General features: G+C 38.0%; 1 protein-coding gene across 2 annotated transcripts; it reads right to left on the reverse strand.

Moving 5' to 3' along the window:
- Positions 1 to 2,507: 2,507 nt before the first annotated feature.
- TLR3 (toll like receptor 3) lies at positions 2,508 to 19,269 on the reverse strand. Of its 2 annotated transcripts, XM_027600551.2 has the most exons (6): positions 18,844 to 19,269; positions 11,899 to 12,353; positions 9,539 to 9,730; positions 5,090 to 6,942; positions 4,691 to 4,859; positions 2,508 to 2,947 (listed from the first exon to the last, which is right to left on the reverse strand). In XM_027600551.2, the coding sequence occupies exons 2-6, from the start codon at positions 12,340 to 12,342 to the stop codon at positions 2,933 to 2,935; spliced, it is 2,673 nt and encodes an 890-aa protein (XP_027456352.2). In that variant the 5' UTR covers positions 12,343 to 12,353; positions 18,844 to 19,269; the 3' UTR covers positions 2,508 to 2,932. The 2 variants fall into 2 exon arrangements, with proteins under 2 accessions (XP_027456352.2, XP_027456351.2); XM_027600550.2 differs by lacking the exon at positions 2,508 to 2,947 and having other exon boundaries at positions 3,025 to 4,859.
- Between the last annotated feature and the right edge of the window lie 1,787 nt (positions 19,270 to 21,056).

The following is a 21,056-nucleotide window of genomic DNA, read 5'->3' on the forward strand; positions in this document are numbered from 1 at the left end:
TGAGTTCCTGTTCTAGTTCTCCTCGACAGCTAGTTATATCCCTGCCCTTTTCCCATTTGGTTATAGACCACATACATTCTCCCTTTCTGCCTAAACAACGTTGAGTTTCTGGCACTTGCAACCAAGTGCTCACTAAGATGAAACGGTATTTCTTCCAGGAGCCAAAAAGATACCTGCATTGAAAGCTGCTGAGAAAAGCAAAGAGTAGTCCCTGACATCCAGAAGCCAGCCCAGCACTCACAGCTGGGCCATGTTATCCTCTTGCAGGACAGAAACATCCCCACAGAATATCAACCTCAGACAAGGCAACGCTGACACTATAAAATGAGACAAAGCGTGACCACTTCCTAATTTTGTATAAGCACAGACAAAAATAAGGTCATGGTGCTACCTTCAAAATGCCACAAACACTCCTCTCTCGGCTAAGCAGCTACTTCTTTACCAAGTACAACTTTATCTGGGTTCTAGTCTCTTCTCTCTACAGACAAGCTTTATTGAGATAAAGGTGCCCCCTCTCTAACAGCATCACAAAATTTCCCCCTCTCTAACAGCATGAAATCTAGAAGGAAACTCTGCTTCTGCATTTCCTCCCCCCAAATCACCCAAGGAAAGCCCAAACCTTTCACATACCTTCTTACTGAGAGCCCCCCTAGATCTGCATGCTGTGTATCCTCCTTCAGTTCGGTGAGTAATAAACTCAACTTGTTCTTTGACTGGAAGACACTGACGATGTTAGAGCATCCTTATTTTTTTTTTTAAATGTTGGCTTCCTATAAAGCCATTTGTTTTCCAGAATGTCTAGAAGAGACTATATTTTTTAAAAAATAAAATTGTTGGAAGCTTGCAGAAGTGCTTAAAGAAACCAACTGAGCTATTCTGTTTTAATTTTTAAATCCCTTGGAAGGTGTCGTGGATGCTGTTGGGAACCGCTCAGATCTCACCTTAGGACCCAGGCACCTATTCTTCCAGTTGCCCAGAGAGGTCACTCCTCATGCTTCCCAACTGAGCTCCTCCTTTGGAATTGCGTTTGGCAAAGCTTTTTGCTCAAGGGCATGCTTCCTCCCTGGGACTGCCTACATCCAATATGGATTGGCTGAGATGAGGGTAGAGTGGTCCAGTCCCCTTTTTGGCATGAAACCTGTGGGGTCTGCTAGGGTCTGCTAGGGCCTCTGCTGCAACCTGCAATTGCATCACAGATCATCATTCTCCCTCTTCCCAATCCAGTTGATTTCACTCCCTCATAAATCAGAGCACACCCCCAAACCTGCTGCATGTACCTCTGCATCCCAGGGTCTATTTCCTGGGGAACTGACTTAAGATAAAGGGGAGCTAAGAATTCAAAACTGGCTACCCAGCAATTCTCACATAGAACCAGAAAAGTTCCATCAGTGAAAAGTCCCACGACTCCTGCCCAATGTATGCAAGATGGCTCATGAAGTGGGTGGGGGGAAAGTCACATGACAGAACCAGTTCCTCCCTTGCACAGGAAGATGTAGCAAGGCTAAGGAGTTGCAAGAGCTAAAAATGGCTGATATATCAACTAGTGTAATTAGCAACTAATGACCAATTAATTGGACTCTTTTGGTTACTTTAATATAGATTTCCACATTTATAGGAAAAAATAAGTGTGTTAAGTCTCCTTCTGTGATGTGGGAGTATGCCTGGCTATTTGTACTGTCAAGTTAGAAGTTACACCCTCTACTCACCTAGTTGTCACAGAAATCTAAGTCATAGATCACAGGAAGGAATTTTATTATAATTTCTGGTTTTGCCAATTGAAACCCATAAAGTTACAATTTCAAAACACCTGACTCCTTAAATCTAAATTCCTCTGCCACGCTCTCTACAGCATGGTTCCATCCTCTGCAGCATCCCTGTGGCCATCCAACACCAAGTTTATGCCTCCTCCCTTCCATCTTACTGTTCATTCTGCCACCTGCCTCCACACTCAACAAAATGCTACCCACCTTTGAAAGGCCTGATCCTCTCCCATGGAGCCTTTTGTTCAGGTCCATCTTTGATAGTCCCTTCCTACCCTAACTCTTCTTGCCCCATTTTCTACAATTTAGCTCCTCTCCTATTGTGCCCCATCATGCTTAGCACACGGTGAGGCACACTGCTCCATGAATACTATTTTTTCTAACAGTTTTATTAATATATAATTCATATACCATAAAATTCACCTGTTTTAAGAATATGATTCAATGATTCTTAGTAAAAAACTTACAGAGTTGTACAATCGTTACCACATTCCGAATTTAGAATATTTTCATCACCCCAAAATCTCTTGCACCACTTACAGTTACTCCCCATTCTCATCCCTAGGTCCAGACAGCCACTAGTCTGCTTTCTGCCTCTAAAGATTGCAAGAAATATTTTTTAACCTCTTCATATTGAGCATCTTTCCTTTTTCCAATGGCCACCATCAGTTACTATTGAGTTCCCTTTACAAACAACCTACGGTAGACATTTGAATAATTAGACATCGTTAAATAAATGGCATTGAAAACCCCCCTCCTTGCTAACAAACTGATAGCATTTACTTCTTATTACAGCCACAAAGATGCCATTTTTAGGTAAAATCTAAATTCCTAGGTTGATTTTAAACTCAATGTTGATTCAGCTGGAATTTGTTTTGAAAGTGAAAAACAGGATGGAGAAGATGGAGTAAACAGATAACATGATGCCACCTTGACAGCATTCAAGCAAGTCACTTCACTCTTGGAAATTAAACAGGTCAGACAAACATCCTTTTCTGCACTTCCCTTGTTTCAAACCCCAGGGATGAGGACTCCTCCTGAGAACAATTATAATGGACAGCTTGCTGAAGTTCAGGATGTTTCTTCCTGTGCAGGTCAAACACATGTCAAGACTCTCAACTTTTATTAGTTTGGCTTATATTCAGTTAAATGGGTCATCTCTTGTGCATCTTCTATCCATTCAGCAACTTTAAAAAATGACATTTGAGCTCAATTTAAGTTGTAGCCATTTGATCAACTATCTTATAAGCAAATAAATAAGAGAATGAAAGCCTTTTGACAAACTGATGAAACATTAATTCATAAGAAAAATTCACTTAGAAATATTTTAATGAAATTGAGACCAGTGATACACAGATAACATACAAAGCACATCAAGGAAAACAGTAATTGTGAATTTTATTTTGGCATCATAAAAGTTTAATTTTATTTATTTATTCATTCATTCATTTATTTATAGCTTATGATGCCAAAATAAAGCGAGATTATTTTACAGGCAGAAAACACATTTTAACAAAAAAAGCTATAGAACAAGTATCTCGTGTGCAAGGATGATGTATAATGGGAAAGTGAAAATGAGTCCTCCACACATTCACATTGTTGATAGACTCTTTCAGAACCAGCAATACAGTGGATAAACAGTGGATATTACTTCAGGATCCTGTGAGCTTACCCCTGAGAATACTGAACTATTTAAGTCAAAGTTCCAAAATGCAATACCTCAGATGCTCCCTAAATTTAGCAAACAGGTGCTTCTAATATAGAAATTAACTCAGCTTATCATTTCAACCCTCTCTTATATTTGAATACAAGAAATATAAAGGTGTTTTAAAAGGTTATTCTTGTCTATTTCCAATTAGATTCTTTTCATTGTAAGACAAAAATAAAATTTAAAATAATAGTCTTTCTAGAAAAGGACTAACATGTACATAGCATATAATTTTATGACATAATATATTTCATGTGAAGGTACTATGCCATGGTCATCATTAATTATATGGGATAATTTAAGATTTTGTTTATCACCATAATTTCCAAAATCAGGAGTCAAAGAATCCCAGTGGGACCAAATGATTTGACCAGGGCCATCCCCTGAGTCTGTGACCAAGAGAAAAGAATATTTTATCTCCACAAAGCCAATCTACTAATTAACCTTCAGGAAGCAAGCCTTTCTGTAATCTCTCTTTTTTTTTTTTGTAATATTTTTAAGTAAGAGGATTGTTTCTTCTAACACCTATAGCAGAAACCCAAATGTCAGGAAAATATAAGTAAGTATTTATTAAAATGTTTATTTTTCTAAGTGATCAAAATGAACTGTAAATGTTTTCTGACCATGAATCTGTATATTAAAATGGGATTTAACACTTAACAAAATCAACACTGAGACAGGCACCACTAAAATAAAAGCTTTCCAAATGAAAAAAAAATACTATACCTAAGCTTTTAAAAATTGGGGTATGTATTTTACTCTTTCACAGTTGAAAGAGCATTGTATCCACTAAAACAATTATCTCTTATTCTACTGAGTGCATCTAAAAAAACTCCAAATATAATTATCAGAAACCTTCCCATAATTCTAACTTTTCTTTAAATGAGGAATATCTTAAAACTTTCTTAAGTTGTCATAGACCTCAGTAACCAATTGTATATTCATTCGTAGAAGATATTCTTATATGTTTATTTTGGGTCCAATTAACTCAGCTGGTAATAAAAGGCCTGCGATAGAGAGATAGAAGAGATAGAATCATGGGACAATACTCTCTGAATATGAATAAACAGATTTACATTATTTTCAAATAAAGCCTAAATTGACTACGAAACTTTTTAAGTTGGGAAAGTTACTCCTCTGTTACCTTAGTCTTGAAATAAATTTAATGTATTGAATTTCTGGATCCAAGCGCTACTTGCAATTTATGATGAAAGGCATTTACCCGCTCTTTCTGAACTGGCCAGCTCAAGATGCAGTGAGATTTAAACATCCCTCTTCGCAAACAGAGTGCATGGTTCAGTTTATAATCTGGGATCTCCTCAAGAAAGATCAATATAATGGAATCCAGATTTTGTTCAATAGCTTGTTGAACTGCTTGGTGCACCTTGAATCTAGGGGAAAAAAGTATTGAAATACGTTATATACCAGTATACAGTTTTTAACAGCCAAAAGCTCTCACATCCTCCTTAAGTTTGTTTTTATCTGTCCCTAAGAATCAGGTTATTTTTTTAAGAAATTTATTTTTAAAATTCTTCGAGTTGTGAGTCATAATGTAAGTAATATTTAAAAGCTCAATCAAAAAAAATAAGTACACACTTAAAATTTCACAATGTTCACCTACCTTTTGCATAATGGATCTTTTAGTAGATTCTGTGTTACAACAAAAATAGTTTTTCTGCTCCTTTTGATGCTATTAACAATTGATTCAAGTTCAAGGACACCTGCCTCAAAGTCCCTTTCTTCGAGACAAAATTTGAGAGTTTCATCTTTTTCTTCCATTGAAAAGAAGTGTTCCCAGACCCAATCCTTATCTTTATAGGCATGAATTATATAAGCTGCATATTCAAACTGCTCTGGCTGTCTGTCTATTTCTTTGAAACCAAGAATTCGATGCACTAAAACATTCCAATAAAAAGATATCCTCCAGCCTTCAAAATGGATAAGCAGTACAATAACGATAAAAATCAATGAGACACTGGTATTTATTATGAAAAAGAGTTTAAAGGGGGCACTGTCTTTGCAGGGTGATATATCAAAAAGCATCACAGGGAAACCATGATATTGAGGTGGAGTATTGCAGAGGTAATGGCTTGATAGCTCAGAGATGTTGGTGTGGGTCCGGTTAATCCAATTAACAAACCAGGCAATACTTTCACAGGTACAATCAAATGGATTAAAGCTCATATCTAAATTACTCAGGTTCCTGAAGGCTGGCCCAAAAACATTCTTCTCAACTGATGTTATGAGATTCTTCTGAAGGTTCAATGACTTTAGAGATGCCTGACCATCAAAGACAGATGGTGGAAATATGTTTAAATTATTCAATCCTAAATAAATGCTTTTTAATTCAAATAAGTCCTTGAATACCTCTGCTGGGATCTCATCAAAGCCATTAGACTCTAAATTAAGAATGTGGAGGTGAGAAAGACCCTTTAGAAAATGAACAGGACCACCGGGGTTTGCATGTTTCCATAGCCTTGCTAAGTTGTTATGCTGCAAATCCAGAATTTCTAGTTTCTCAAGACCCTCCAACAGTTCAGCATTTATGTTGGCTATATTGTTGTTGCTTAGATCCAGAATAGTCAAGTTTCGAAGAGGATGAAAAGGTGAAGGGGAGCCGTCCACATTTCTAAGGGCCACTCTTCGGAGCATCAGTCGTCGGAGGCTTGGAACCAAGGCAAAAGAGCTGCTAGTCAGTTGTAGGCATTTGTTGTAGGAAAGGTAGATTTCAACAATATTTTCTAAACCTCTCCATTCTTGGCCCGTGAGTTCTTGCCCGATTTCATTAAGGCCAAGGTCGAGTACCTGTAGGCGGCCCAACCAAGAAAAAGCACCACTCTCTATTTTTGAGATTTTGTTTTTGGTTAGATTGAGTGTGACTAAAGGAGACTGAGCAAGGGACAAAAATGTTTCATTGGTTAAAGTCCGCAAACTTGCGAAGGAGTTGGAGAGACTTAAGTGTTTCAGCTTTATCAATCCCGTGAACATATTGCTTTTTATGCCTGGAAAGTTGTTGTCTTCCATGTTAAGATACTCCAAACATTTTAGCCACTGAAAGGAAAAATCATCAATCTTGGGATGCAAAGCAAGGGAAATGCTTTGTTTAGAAAAAGAGCGTCGCAAATCCAGGTATCTCACATTGAGAAGCCCATAAAAGGAGTGAGAAAACAAATGCTCTATGTTATTATACTCCAGGAAGAAATATTCTAGATGTGGAAGCCAAGCAAAGGAATTATTCTCAATCACATTTAAGTTGTTGTGGGAAAGATCGAGCATGGTGAGATTTGTGTGCTTCAATCCAACGAAAGTCAGATTGCTCGTTCTGTACAGCTGGGTGTTGCTCAGGGATAGATTCTGAATGCTTGTGTTTGACAGTTCCAAACAGAGCTTCTCTGTGAGGCTGGGGGTCAGTTGAGCATTGTTCAGAGAGAGACCGAATAATTTTCCAATTGCATGAAAACACCCTGGAGAGAACTAAAGTCAGGGGGGGAAAGGAGGTTAATAACCAAAACACAGTAGCATCTGCATGACTCTTGAAAAGCTTAAACAATTCCTTACTCAGACCCATTCCCCTTCACCATCTTCTCTGCATTTCTTCCCCACACCTCCGCTGCACCACTCCTTACTCTGTGCCTGCAACAGCCCCCTCCTGTTCTAACCCCTCACCCTTCCGGGCCTCTGACTACCTTCCACCCAGCATTTAAGGGTCTTCTCGTCAAGGGGCTTTCCCTGACCTCCCAGTCTAGGTTAGGTCCCTGGTGCTTTTACTTGCTCTGAGTATAATTGTAATTAATAAGGTATTTGTAAAGTCACCACTGGGGCAGATCCTGTTTGTCTTGATGACCGCAGTTCTCAATGAACACATGAAATGAATGGGTGGATTCTATTATGAAACAATGACTCCCACTTGCCCTTCTGTGACTCTGAGCTCCAGCCTTGCTCTTTGTCTTTCCACTACAGTTTTTTCTCCCGACTTTATTTCATGCTAGCGCTTTCAGATCCCTTCTGCTCTGACCCCACTCCCTCACCAGAAGCCTTGGGTGGGGTTCAGCACCGGAACGAGAGAACAGAAGGCAGGAGGAGTGAAGGAATCTAGAGGGGAGCAGCCAGTCCTGGGCAGTGGTTCAACACCAGGAGAGCAAAGAGGCTCCGACTCCTACTGTGTGTCATTTAGTGACATGTGAGGGCTAATGGAAGAAAGTGTACTTTACTGTAAGTAAAGGGAATTGGACTATGAAGCAGAAGATTGTTAAATTAATTAGGATGAACTCACACGACAGCACTATTTTACAGTAATCAAAATTGAGTTTTTGAATAATTCTTAATGACATGGAGAATGTTCATGATATGATATTATTTTTTTATGTCAGTCACCGTACAGTAAGTACATCATTAGTTTTTGATGTAGTGGTCCATGATTGTTTGCGTTTAACACCCAGTGCTCCAGTCAGTATGTGCCCTCAAACGTCCCCTCTAGACCCTTCAGTTTGTTTCTCAGAGTCCATCGTCTCTCATGGTTCATCTCCCCCTCCGATTTACCTCCTTCCATTTTTCCCTTCCTTCTCCTAATGTCCTCCATGCTGTTCCTTACATTCTACAAATAAGGGCTACGGTATGATAAATGACTTTCTCTGCTTGACTTATTTCACTTAGCATCATCTCCTCCAGTCCCACCCATGCTGATGCACAAGTTGGGTATTCAACCTTCCTGATGGCTGAGTCATATTCCTTATGATATTACTTTTAAAAGGCAGGACACGCTGTCGCCAGAGGGAGGCAACACGGAACAGCTGTCGAGAGCATGGGCTCTGATCTAACACTGCTACAAACCCAGTTCTGTCACCAGATAACCACTTGTGAGACCTTGGGCAAGTTCCTCAATCCTTCCTTATCTCAATTTACCCTTGTGTAAAGTGATGGTAAGAATAAGTTAATTACTGGACTATGTAAAAAATTTTTTTAAATATATATGTATATAGAACTTATCACAGTGTCTGACACACAGTTTATTTTGAATTTGTACTCTGAATTTCACCTGTTGTTTTTTCTTATTATCACTTGGAGAAAAGCTGGAGATAAAAATACCCAAATGCTAATACTGGCCGTCTCTGGAATGTGGGCTTTTGGATGATTTTTATCCCCCCCCCCAACTACTTACGTATTTTATAAGACTTCTACATCAAATGTTCTAAATTTAAAAAAAATGCTGTTCAAAACTTAGCCTGAGTATTGAGTAAAATGTTCATTTGTTGTTTGTTTATATTTTATTATCTCAGGACCAATACACAGTCTATTTTTATTCTGAAAATGAATACAGCTTTTAAAAATCTGACTTAGTTTATGATTTCCAATATTCTTATTCTCAGCCTGTAAAGGAATAAAATACAGACATACCTTTATATGAAAGTAGTTAATGAATTGACTATCATGGATCCAAAGAGAAGGTTAGTTAGGTAGATCCCATTATAAGAGGATTTTTATAATAATTTAATGCTAGTTATGATTTATGGAGCACTTACATGCCAGACACTGCTAAATTCTTTACCATACAGCCTATGACATAGTTATTATTTTACCAATTTTCAGCTGGGGAACTGGAGCATGAAGAATTTGAATAATTTGCCTGATTACACAATCATTCGGAGAGAAAGCCCAGATGCAGAGCTAGCTAACCCAACTCTAAAGCTCGTCCTCTTAACTACCATGCTATTTTAATTCTTTCAGAGATTTTATGGGATAAATAGTATTGTTTCCACTTTTCAAGTGAGGAAAGTAAGACGCAGAGAGGTTAAGTAGGTTCCCCAAGGTCCAAGTACTAGCCTGTAATTGGAACAGGGATTTTAACCCACTTCCGTTAGACAGCAGAGCCCCAGCTCCTTACTGCTACCAGACTCTTTTTGTGAGGATGACATCAATGGCCCCAAGCAGGAAGTATGAAGGATTTCTGGAAGACGTGGCAAACATTATCACCCCTTTCTCTAGGAACCTTTAGATTCTTATCCATGTGACACAGTTAGGGACTGCCCACACTTGAAGGTAGAACACAAAATAATTTTACCTTACGTCTTACCTCTTTAATTGGATTTGATGACAACTCTAATTTTTTTAAAGAAGAATTACCAAGGAAATCAAGTTCTTCAGGTCTTAGTACATTAATTTTATTATTTGATAACAGAAGCTCTTGGAGATTTTCCAGTTGGAGCTGACTTCCTAATTTAGTAGATGATAAACCATTATGAGATAGATCTAATTTGATTAAATTCTGAGAAAGCAAAAAGATATACGTTAGTCTTGCCTCCCAAAACAGTTCCTTTAAATGTACCTGAATCTTAGAAATAACTCAGAAATAACAGCAAAAAGTTACCTCTCTACTATCCTAGAAAACTGACAGTAGGAGTAATAAAAAAACCTTTGTGTGATTGAAAATACCATGATTGCAAGGGTTTTGTTTCTTACTTCGATTCATTTAAAAAATAATCATTTTATTTCTCTTACCAAAATAAAAGGACTTAAGCTCATTTATTCATGATATAAGGAGTATTCATAATAAGCATTTATTTAGGGGTACCTGGGTGGCTCAGTTGCTTAAACATCTGCCTTCAGCTCAGGTCATGATCTCAAGGTCCTGGGATTGAGCCCCACTTCGGGCTCCCTGCTCAGCGGGGGGTCTTCTCAGTCTGCCCCTTCCAACCCCCACTTGTGCACTCACGCTCTCTCTCTCTCTCACAAGAATAAATAAAATCTTAAAAAATAAGCATTTATTTATAATAAGCATTTCTTTATGATGTGAAGAATATTCATGTGGCTTAACAAACAAAGAGTGTCATGCATCAGCCTTGAAACTAAACAACAGAAAAAAAGAAGAAAAAATTTTCTTCTTAAAGAAGTATGAGTAGAACTTTGCTGTCCATGAGATCTTAAAAAGATTTTTTATATTGAGAAAGACTGACACTTATGTAAATTTTGCATCATGACTAGTGCAGAATATTCATTTTTGTTTGTTTCGTGGGACATTTTACCACCCTAGTGCTACTTTTTAGCACACAGACTTCCACTCGGGTAAAAGGTAATGAAAAGCTGATATATATTAGGGCAGAATCTTATGTAATGTGTTTAAAGAGAGTAAGACTTTTATTTATGTTTTAAAAATAAAAGAAGATTTTGCCAAGGATTACTCTAACCAGATTTTGAGGTCTTTGTGTCCAAAGACATTTCGTCCACTTCAGAATCTAAGGAGGCACAAGAAAGAATTTTCAAATCACCAGCAAGCAAATCATTTTATAAATGTTTCTACGCATATTTAAGTTTGTACACTATTCTTGGCACATGAGGTCAAAGAATGCCAATTTTTTCTATATCCATAAAATGAAGAAAACAAAGAGTTTTAAAAATGGCTTTGGTTTAAGAAAAGTACTTAATAATTGCCTCAGATTGAGAGACAATAACATACGTTTTCACACATGCAAAATTCAAGCAAAGTACTGAAAAAAAAGATGGTGGCCATTGGAAAAGCAATCTTGTAAAGAGATTTCTTAAATCAAGAGTATGCAATTTTTTAAAAAAGATTTTATTTATTTATTTGACAGAAAGAGACAGTGAGAGAGGGAACACAGCAGGAGGAGTGTGAGAGGGAGAAGCCAGATCCCCGGGGAGCAGGGAGCCCGATGCGGGGCTCGATCCCAGGACCCTGGGATCATGACCTGAGCCGAAGGCAGACACTTAATGACTGAGCCACCCAGGCGCCCCAAGAGTACATAATTTTTAATTGAACAATTTGCTTTATCATCCATCAATTTGTTAACTTCATTTAAGTCAGAATTTGGATATGGCCTTTTTTGTTATTACTTCAGGTACTAAATCAGCAGCACTGAGAGCTTTATTTGCTGTGTTCCTCGTGGTATATTCTGATTCTTCTCTGGTTATGACAGATCAGATTCTTTGATCTCTACCTGTTGTATCTAAGTTGAATTTTTATTTATTTATTTATTTGTTTGTTTGTTTGTTTATTTATTTGACAGAGAGAGACACAGCGAGAGAGGGAACACAAGCAGGGGGAGTGGGAGAGGGAGAAGCAGGCTTCCCGCCGAGCAGGGAGCCCGATGCGGGGCTCGATCCCAGGATCCTGGGATCATGACCTGAGCCTAAGGCAGACGCTTAACGACTGAGCCACCCAGTCGCCCCCTAAGTTGAATTTTTAATGGGAGGGAGAAAGAGAGGCAAAGTTCTTTAAAAATTAAGACTGAAATTGGTTTTAAGATGCTATTTTGCCTTTTGAAAACATTTTCAAACATAAACGGGGTAAGATTGGTTTTCTTATTCTTCCCCTTGATATTTAGATACAAAGTCTAAAGATTCATAAGTGACTTGAAAACTTAACATGAGATAACATATTTTTAATTTTTTATATGGAGATGAACATTTTCATCTTACCTTCAGGTTTTGAAAGGGATTATTTTGAATTTTCTTGATTGGATTGGACATTAGATGGAGTTCAGTCAAATTCATGCAGAAGACAAAAGTTTGATCTGAAAGGTGAGATAGCTCATTGTGTTGGAGATTCAGAATTTCCAACAGGGGGAGTTTTTGGCACAATTCTGGCTCCAGTTTTGAGATGGAGTTAAATCCTCCATCCAAGATAGTAAGTTGGCTATATCTTGTAAAATTGGCAGATGGTAATCTTCGGAGCTGATTATGGGTGAGATTCAACACTGTTATGTTTGCCGGAAGGTCATCAGGCACTTGAGTCAACTTCAGATGACTGCAGTCAGCTACTTCTTGTCTAACAACACATTTATTGGCAGAAGATGTACACAGTATCCACAAGGGCAACAGTCCCAAAAAGTAGTAGATATGAAAAGGTAAACTCTGGTTCATGATTCTCGCCTCTAAAAGAAACGTAAACAAGTAAGAGACATTAGTAACATAGGTTTTCATAGGCATTGGTATTTTCCTTGTAAAACAGATAACTAAATGTGAACTACGTATGATCTTTTGACTCACAACTTCTATGATATACACGTATGTATTATACAAGCAATACATCAAATGGGAATAATTCAAATAGCACCGAAAAGTAAAAAATGGAGCATACAAACTCCCTCTTCATTCTTCACCTCCATCCCAGTTTCAATGCAATGCCTTTTTGAGAGAAGCACAATATGTGATTTCATTTCTGTAACACCAAGATTAATTACCTTCTTCATCATTCTCTTGGGTAAATGACTAGTTTGGAGGGATATGTCTGACACCTGCTATTTGGTTATCATCTTGGAGTCCATTCCACCATATTCCTAGGTTAATGTCACTATCATGGATTTCAGTACCTTCTTTCTTGAAATATTTTTGACTAAAGTGTCTCCTTGAGTAGCTCTTCCCCCTCTTTCCCCAAAATACCTATAGGAGGTTTTATCTTTTAAGTTCTTGAATATTTGTTTTTGTTCTTTTGTCATACGATTTTGACGTATAGGCTATTTGAGGTTCAAAATACTTTTTCTGCAAAGTCATGAAGGCATTGTTCCATTGTCTTCTAGTATCCATTGTTGCTAAGAAGAAACCAGGCCCATCTGGTTTTCTTTCCTTTATGTAAAAGATGACTTTATTTTACTCTCTGTTTTCTCTTTGGAAGTGTCTTTTTCTTTATCCTTGGTAATGTAAAATTTCACAAGGATATTTCATGCTAAATCTTTCCTCTAAAATGTAGATATGCACCCTAAGGCATTGTCAGTCTGAGGACTCATGTCTTCCTTAAATTTTTAGCTTTCTTTTTCTATTACTATTTGGATCATTTCCCCTCTTTCTTTTCCTGTGTTCTCTCCTTTAAAACCACTTTTAGGTAAACATTGGCCCTTCGTGTGATCTTATCTGTATTTAAAGTTCCCTTTTAGGGGCATCTGGGTGGCTCAGTCAGTTATGCATCCAAATCTTGGTTTCAGCTCGTGTCATGATCTCAGGGTCCAGGATCCAGCCCTGAGTCAGTCTCCCTGCTCAGCAGGGAGTCTGCCTAAGGATTCTCTCTGCCCCTCCCCCACCCCTTGCTCTTGCACTCTTGCTCTCTATTTCTCTCTAAAATAAATAATTAAAAAAAATAAAATTTCCTTTCATATTCCACCTTTTTATCTTTTTATTCTATATTTCTAGATAAAAGCTCAGCTTTTTGTATCAGGATTTGTATTATATATGTACTTTTTAAATTTAAATTTTAAATTTAAATCATATATATATATTTTAAAGATTTTACTTATTTGACAGAGAGAGACACAGCGAGAGAGAGAACACAAGCAGGGGGAGTGGCAGAGGGAGAAGCAGGCTTCCTGCGGAGCAGGGAACCCTATGTGGGGCTTGATCCCAGGACCCTGGGATCGTGACCTGAGCCGAAGGCAGACGCTTAACGACTGAGCCACCCAGGCGCCCCAGTAATTATATTTTAAATATATACAGAACAGTACACAAATCATGAATGTACAGCTTGTTGAATTTTCATCAAGAGCATGTCAGTGCATTCACCACTCATAGCAGAAATAGAAGAGCACAATGAGCCCCCCAGAAACCTCCCTCATGCTCCTGCCGGCCACCACTTCCTCCTTCCCCCAGACAAGCACTTCATTATGTCATACACAGAAAGTTTAAGTTTACTTGCTTTTGATGTACATGTTAATGGAATTCGGCGCTATGTATCATTGTATGCCTTTTTAAAATTCCATATTAGGTTTGTGAGACTGATCCACATCTTGTCCTATAGCAGCATTTGCTCATTTCCATTCATACAGAATATGGCTCTACCACAGTTATTTTGTTCTAGCATTTTTAATGAAAAGTCCTAAACAACAGCACAACTCACAGAATTTTACAGTGAACACTCTTCCACTGTCATATATCTACTCATCTATCCATCCTCTATCCACCAGTTCACCAAAGTGTACTGCAACATCAGTACCTTTCCCTCTAAAAGAGTGTGCATTGCTACTTTCGGTTCAGTATTTGTTGAGTTTTTCTTTTGATATAAAATTTGCATACAACGAAATGCACAAATCTTTAGTGTACATTCTCTGACTTTTGACATGTGTATGCACCTATGTAAACTAAACCCTAAAGAGTTCCCCCATCCCCTTCCAGTTCATTCTAATCCCTGTCTCCCAGAGACCACCGTAGCTCTGACTTTTTTCTACTATAGTGTTGCGTGATTTATAACTTCCTATCAATGGGCTCATATTCACTCTCTTAAATAAGAGATATTTCACTCAGATATTTTTGAAGTTCATCCATGTTGCTTGTTTTGGGATGTTCTTTTTTTTTAACTAAATAGTATTTTTTTTAACTAAATGGTATGCCATTGTATAAATATATTTTATCCATGCTGATATTATTAGACGCATGGATTGTGTGAAGTCTTTCACAATTATGAATTAAGTTACTATGAACATCTTTGTATGTTTTTATGGAAACATATACTTGATTTCTTTGGGATAATTACCCATGATTGAAATCGTTGGGCATTTGGTAAGGTAGAGTATAATTACTTTTATAAGAAACTGCCAGATCTTTTAGTAAGTTTATACCATTTACACTCCCACCAACATCTTTACCAACATTTGGCACTATTATTTTTCACTCATTCTGATGAGGGTGTAGTAATATCTCATTATGGTTTTTAATTTTCATTTCTTGGCTGACTAATGATATTTAATAATTTTTATACGCTTATTGTCCATTTGTATATTTTCCCTTGTATATTTGAAGATTTAACTCATTTTTAAAATTAGGTTGTTTCTTATTTATTACTGCATTTAGGAATTTTTTTTATATACACAAGTATCAGTCCATTGTCAGATTTATATTTGTGTTCTCTCCCATTTTGTGGGTTACCTACTCATTTTCTTAATGAATGATGATATCTTCATAATTATGATCAAGTCTAATTTATCATTTTTTTATTATTACTGCTTTCTGTGTCCCGTCTAAGAAACTTTGCCTACTCCCAAATTATGCTTTTTAAAAAAAAAAGATTATGGTTTTAGGTGTTAGGTTAAGGCCTGTGGTCTCTCTTTAATAAAATGTTGTGTATGATGCGAAGGAAGAGTCAAGTTTCATGTTTTTCAGTTGCACACCCAGTTTGTCAGACTTTTTTTCCCTTTCTCCACTGGATTGCTTCAGTATCCTTCTTAAAAACCAAGTAAGTGTGGGTGGATTTAAGTGTGGGTCTATATCTGGGCTCACCACTCTCTTACATGGAAACATTTGTCAGTTCTTACGCCAACACCACATTGTTTTGATTACTGTGGCTTCATAGTAAACCTTGAATTAAGAAGTGTAAATCCTTCTCTTTTTTTTTAATGATTTTATTTATTTGACAGAGAGATACAGCGAGAGAGGGAATACAAGCAGGGGGAGTGGGAGAGGGAGAAGCAGGCTTCCTGCCAAACAAAGAGCCCAATGCGGGGCTCGATCCCAGCACCTGGGATCATGACCCGAGCCGAAGGCGGACGCTTAACGACTAAGCAACCCAGGAGCCCCAGAAGCGTAAATCCTTCTATTCGTTATTCTTTTCCTAGATTGTTTTTTCCGTGCCATGGTTGATGGGAATTATCTGAAATAATTTTACTTATTATTTAATTAACTATTCCACCTGACTAGAGTATAAAGTTATAATAGTAGAGGACATGATTGTCTTTACTCTGTATTGCTTTGCCTGTGTCTAGAACAATGACTGGACCATAGCGAATATTGAATAAATACATGTTGAATGAATAGCTTTCCATGGGCAGTTAATCAGCTCAAGAAAACGTTTCACCTCCATAAATGGACACAACTTTATTTTGGTGGGATATGTACCTAATGCGATAGTCTCTGGTACGATCATTTACCTAGTTTCACTTTCAGATATTTTAAAAAATCAAATACATCTTCAATGTATGCAGATGGATCAATAAAAATGATATTTAAATAAGTTAGGTTTTCCATAAGCTCTAAAAGTCATGTCATAAGAAGAATTCCAGATAAGTTTTAGAGAATAACATCATTTTAGAGGATTAATTGCAGGAAAATAGAACTAGTATGAGTATTTATAATTGTTCTAATTGGCTCTTAAAATATAGTGGTTTTACTTTTATTCTAATCTAGTTCTCAGAAACAGAAGAAAAGTCAGTTTCTATGAATTACTTTATGGCCTTTATAATACTGGCACTAAGTATTGTAAAGCTATACACGATTTTTATATTTATAGGCTATGACAAATATCACAGCCCAGGCCAGCTGCGAGGCCCCTCACCAAGTTGTTCAGATACATGAAAAATTTGGAGCTGGAAACAATACATTCTGGAAATCAGGAACTAACTCCCCAAACCTCACCTCTCTGAGATTCTCCCACACCTCTCTTCCCTGCACCACAAATGCTTCTCCTTGTGTTTTTACCAACTCACACTTACGGTCCCTGCAATATATTCTCTTCCTTGTCTGGGTGACATTTGTCTCTTCTGGAAGGGTTTAGATAAAGATCAGAATTACTGAAAAGGACTAATCTATTTACAAAGAATATCCCTGAAGGACTGAAAGACATTCCCAGATCTGAAAATACACTCATCACATGGAAAAGACCCACCAAATGGGAGGCAGGAGGAGCGAAAAAGGAAAATCCACGGAGAGAATCTTATGAAACTTCGGAATTGTGGCCATTCACAAGAAAAAAAATCCTAAAACCTTCAAAGGAGAACATATGATCAATTATTTCCAAAAGAAAAAGATCCTGAATGGTAGAAAACTTTTCATCAGCAACACCAGCCACTAGAACACAGTAGTGATGAGCTTCCACAATGATCAGGGGAAACTTTGAACCTAAAATTTCATTTCCAGTGGAACAACTCACGATAAGGGGGGAACGCATTTTGAAATATGCAAAGGTTTGGTAAGTTTATAACTATGCAAACTGTATGCAAAAGTTATTCTGGAATTTGATTCAGCGAAACAAATGAAAATACAGTTAGAGGATGAAACAGAAGGGAAAAAATTGCTATTGTATGAGACATAATAGAAGCAAAGAAAACTAAAAAGATGGAAAATAGGACTCAGTGGGCCTTGCAATTTTAGAAAGGCCTTTCAGGGTACATCGAATTACATGTGTCCAAGTGAAAGAGAATTTTTTTTTTTTTTAAGATTTTATTTATTTTGACAGAGAGAGACACAGTGAGAGAGGGAACACAAGCAGGGGGAGTGGGAGAGGGAGAAGCAGACTCCCCACTGAGCAGGGAGCCCCATGCGGGGCTCGATCCCAGGACCCTGGGATCATGACCTGAGCCGAAGGCAGACGCTTAACAACTGAGCCACCCAGGCGCCCCCAAGTGAGACATAATATTGCGTCATGATGAAGACATGGAGTCTGGAGCCAGGCTACTTAGAGCTAACCACTATTTAGTCGGCTTCTCCAGTTTGGTTTGTGCACTTCACAATACTTTTTTTTTTTTTTTCCCCTGAATGTATACAGGTAACACCTAACTGTAGACACACACAAACACACAATCCTATTGCAAAATTGGGAGGTAACCTCCTGAGCTACTACTGCCCAAGGCTGACTTCTCAGATTTCATCTGAAGCACCTGCACCTGCCAGTGCTGCTTTCTGATCAACCTATACATCTAAACTCCTTTCTACTTGTCACCTTCCTCCGCTTTCCTTTATGAGGTCAAAGAAGCCACTTTTGTACTCCCAGGAACACCTGAAGCGTTTTCTCCTTTTCAAGCGCATTATCCTAAAATGCCAGCTTCTGTCTCCTCTCCAGCCAACAAAACTGAGGAAAGGAGAGAAGCTCTTTCAAGCTCACAGGGCTCTGTAACTTTAAGACAAAGATATGATTTTATTTATTTATTTATTTGAGAGAGAAAGCACACAAGAGCAGGGAGTTGGGGAGGGGAGGCAGAGGGACAGAGGGAAAAGCAGACTTCCCACTGAGCAGGGAGCCCCAGGCGGGGCTTGATCCCAGAACCCCGGGATCATGACCTGAGCTGAAGGCAGATGCTTAACCAACTGAGCCACCCAAGCACCCCAAAGATATGATTTAAAAAAAAAAAGGCTATTGCAAAATGATCTCCATAAATTTCCTAATGTGCTTTTCCAGGTCCAGAAATCCACAAAGAAAAATAAAATTAATTACTGTCTAAAGGATTTTATTATGTTAATTATAAATTCTTGCTATTACATGTACACTGAGTTATGATACACTTCTCCCCACACCTCTATCATCTCTCTTTTCTTCCATTCTCCTTGTTGATTCTGACTAGATTTCAAGCACCAGACCAAAGAAAGACCAAAGAATACTAAAACCAACGTGCGGTCCCAGCTCTAGCAAACACGAGAGATCTTATCCCAGTAAGAATTGTAAAGATATACCTTCATTTACTCTGATAACAGCCGACCGTTCCTTTTTTCATTAGTCCAAATTCAGTCGTTTTCACCAGGAAGGCATGGCAGATTTGCTGCAATCTTGAAAGTGAAACTAAAAAAAGAAAAGAAAAAAAAAAAAAAGGAAAAAAAAAGCAAGCTTCTTATAGTTCTTGGATTCTAAGAAGTGCAAAGGGAAAAAAGCACAATATCAGGAAGAGAAATATTAAATTGCTTCTTAAAAATGTCTTGCTTCTCTGCCTCGTGTACAATCCCTTGGGTTTCATTAAAAGGGTCACAGATTTAGCAACAGAGAAGCTGAAAAAGTGGGACCTCCCTTGGCGTGGGCAGGGCTAGTACTCTAGAGGTTAGCAGATACCTGAGGGTGAATTCCTCTATTTTTTTCCCAAAGACTGATGCAAAACTGTCAGAACCTAGTAGAGTATGGTCAAAGTGAGAAAAAACCTCAATCCCTAATCAAAGCTAAATACTTTCACTTCCCTTATCTTCTTAGCAACCCAGGATGATAAGTAATGCAGAAATTAACCTTTTGATGCAAGAAGGCACCTAGTTTGTAATAGAGAAACTGCTGGCCCCTGCAAAGCCAAAAGCCAGTCCTAACTCATGCTACTCCAGTTTCCATAGTTAGAGCCTGTTAGGGAGCAAACAGATGTGCCCAGAGAAGTCCAGATTCACCAGTTAGTTCTCAATAAACTTCACTGACTAGTTAAAGGAATGTGCTTGTCAGGAAAAGAACACATTTCTCATTATTGATGTAATAGGATATAATGTTACTAACTATATTGTTATATAGTAAAAACACTTTGAAGGAACTGTAGAGATCACCTAATTTGACTCCCTTGTTTGAGAAATGAGGAAACAGCATGGTGAGGGATTTGCCTAAGGATATACCACAAGTTACCATAATGGTTCGTTATTCAGACAAGTATAGTAATAAAACAGCCTGGATCAGTTAAAACATGTCCCTAGATTGACTCGATTGAAGAATGGAGGGCAAGAAAATAGGTCTGTACCGTGATGCAAAATGTCCTCCCCTTGGGCCTCAGCCTTGGTTGGAACCACCTTGTGGTCACTGGGCTCATGGTCATGCTTTTCTGATTTTTCATTTATCCTATCTATAATATAATACCATAAGCAAACAATTGTCCTGAGTAAAAGATCGTCCCTCACATCTACCCATTGCAATATGTAGTAAAACATCAATAGTACTCAAAAGGTTTCTTCTCTGTGAGCTCCTTGAAGCAGAACAAGGTATGTTCTTTGTATTATAACTCTCCAGCCACTTTTCCATGGTAGGCTGGTACTTTGGCCTCCAGTGAACCAGGCTCTTTGCATTATTTTTTCCCACATCGACTCTGGGCTTGGTCATGTGACTAGAGTTGTCCAATAGGATATTATTAAGCATGAAGTGAGCCAAGACTTGATAAGCATTTGCACATTGGCACTCACCGTCTTCCTTTCAAAACTCTTTTGGTGTGTGGTGAGAAGCCCAACCTAGGCTTCTGCAAAGGCAACATGGAGGAGAATTGAGAGTCTGGTCAACAACTCCACTGAGCACCTAGGAGACAATCAGCCTCAACTTGCTGTCCACATGAGTAAGCCATATTTGGAGTGGATCTTCCAATCCCGACTGAGTCACATGGAGCAGAGATGAGTTGTCCTCAGGTCCTGCCAAAATTATGGAAGAGTAAGCAAATAAATGACTGTTGTTATTTTAACCCCCTCCCCTCAAATTTTGAGTGGTATGTTATGTATCATTAGATAAATGAAAAACATTCCCTCGACAATCTGACACACCCATCTCTCATGCTTTATGACTCCTTTCACATATTAGATTTTCCATAATGTTGATTGAACTAATGAATGCCTTTTTCCAAATACTTTTTATTGATCATCTCATAATGCAACAGTTTACATCCAGACATTAATAGTCCTCAATTCTTGCTAGTTTCTGAATACATTGCAGGTCAGTTTCTCTCCGCTGCACATTCCTTAATTATGCATTAACTTATTTAGCTATTATGGTGGTGGGTGCTACAGTGACAAAGCTCATTTTTCCCTTTTTAAGGGAAATTTCCCTTTTTAAGGGCAATGTCTGGCAGTTATAAGCCAAAAGTAATTGGTAATTTACTATTTATAAATTTATGGAACTATAGACCCTCCGTCCTTCTCTGCCTGCTCCTAATAATAAGTCTTAATAA

This window comes from Zalophus californianus, chromosome 2, assembly GCF_009762305.2.
Source record: "Zalophus californianus isolate mZalCal1 chromosome 2, mZalCal1.pri.v2, whole genome shotgun sequence".
NCBI lineage: Eukaryota > Metazoa > Chordata > Mammalia > Carnivora > Otariidae > Zalophus > Zalophus californianus.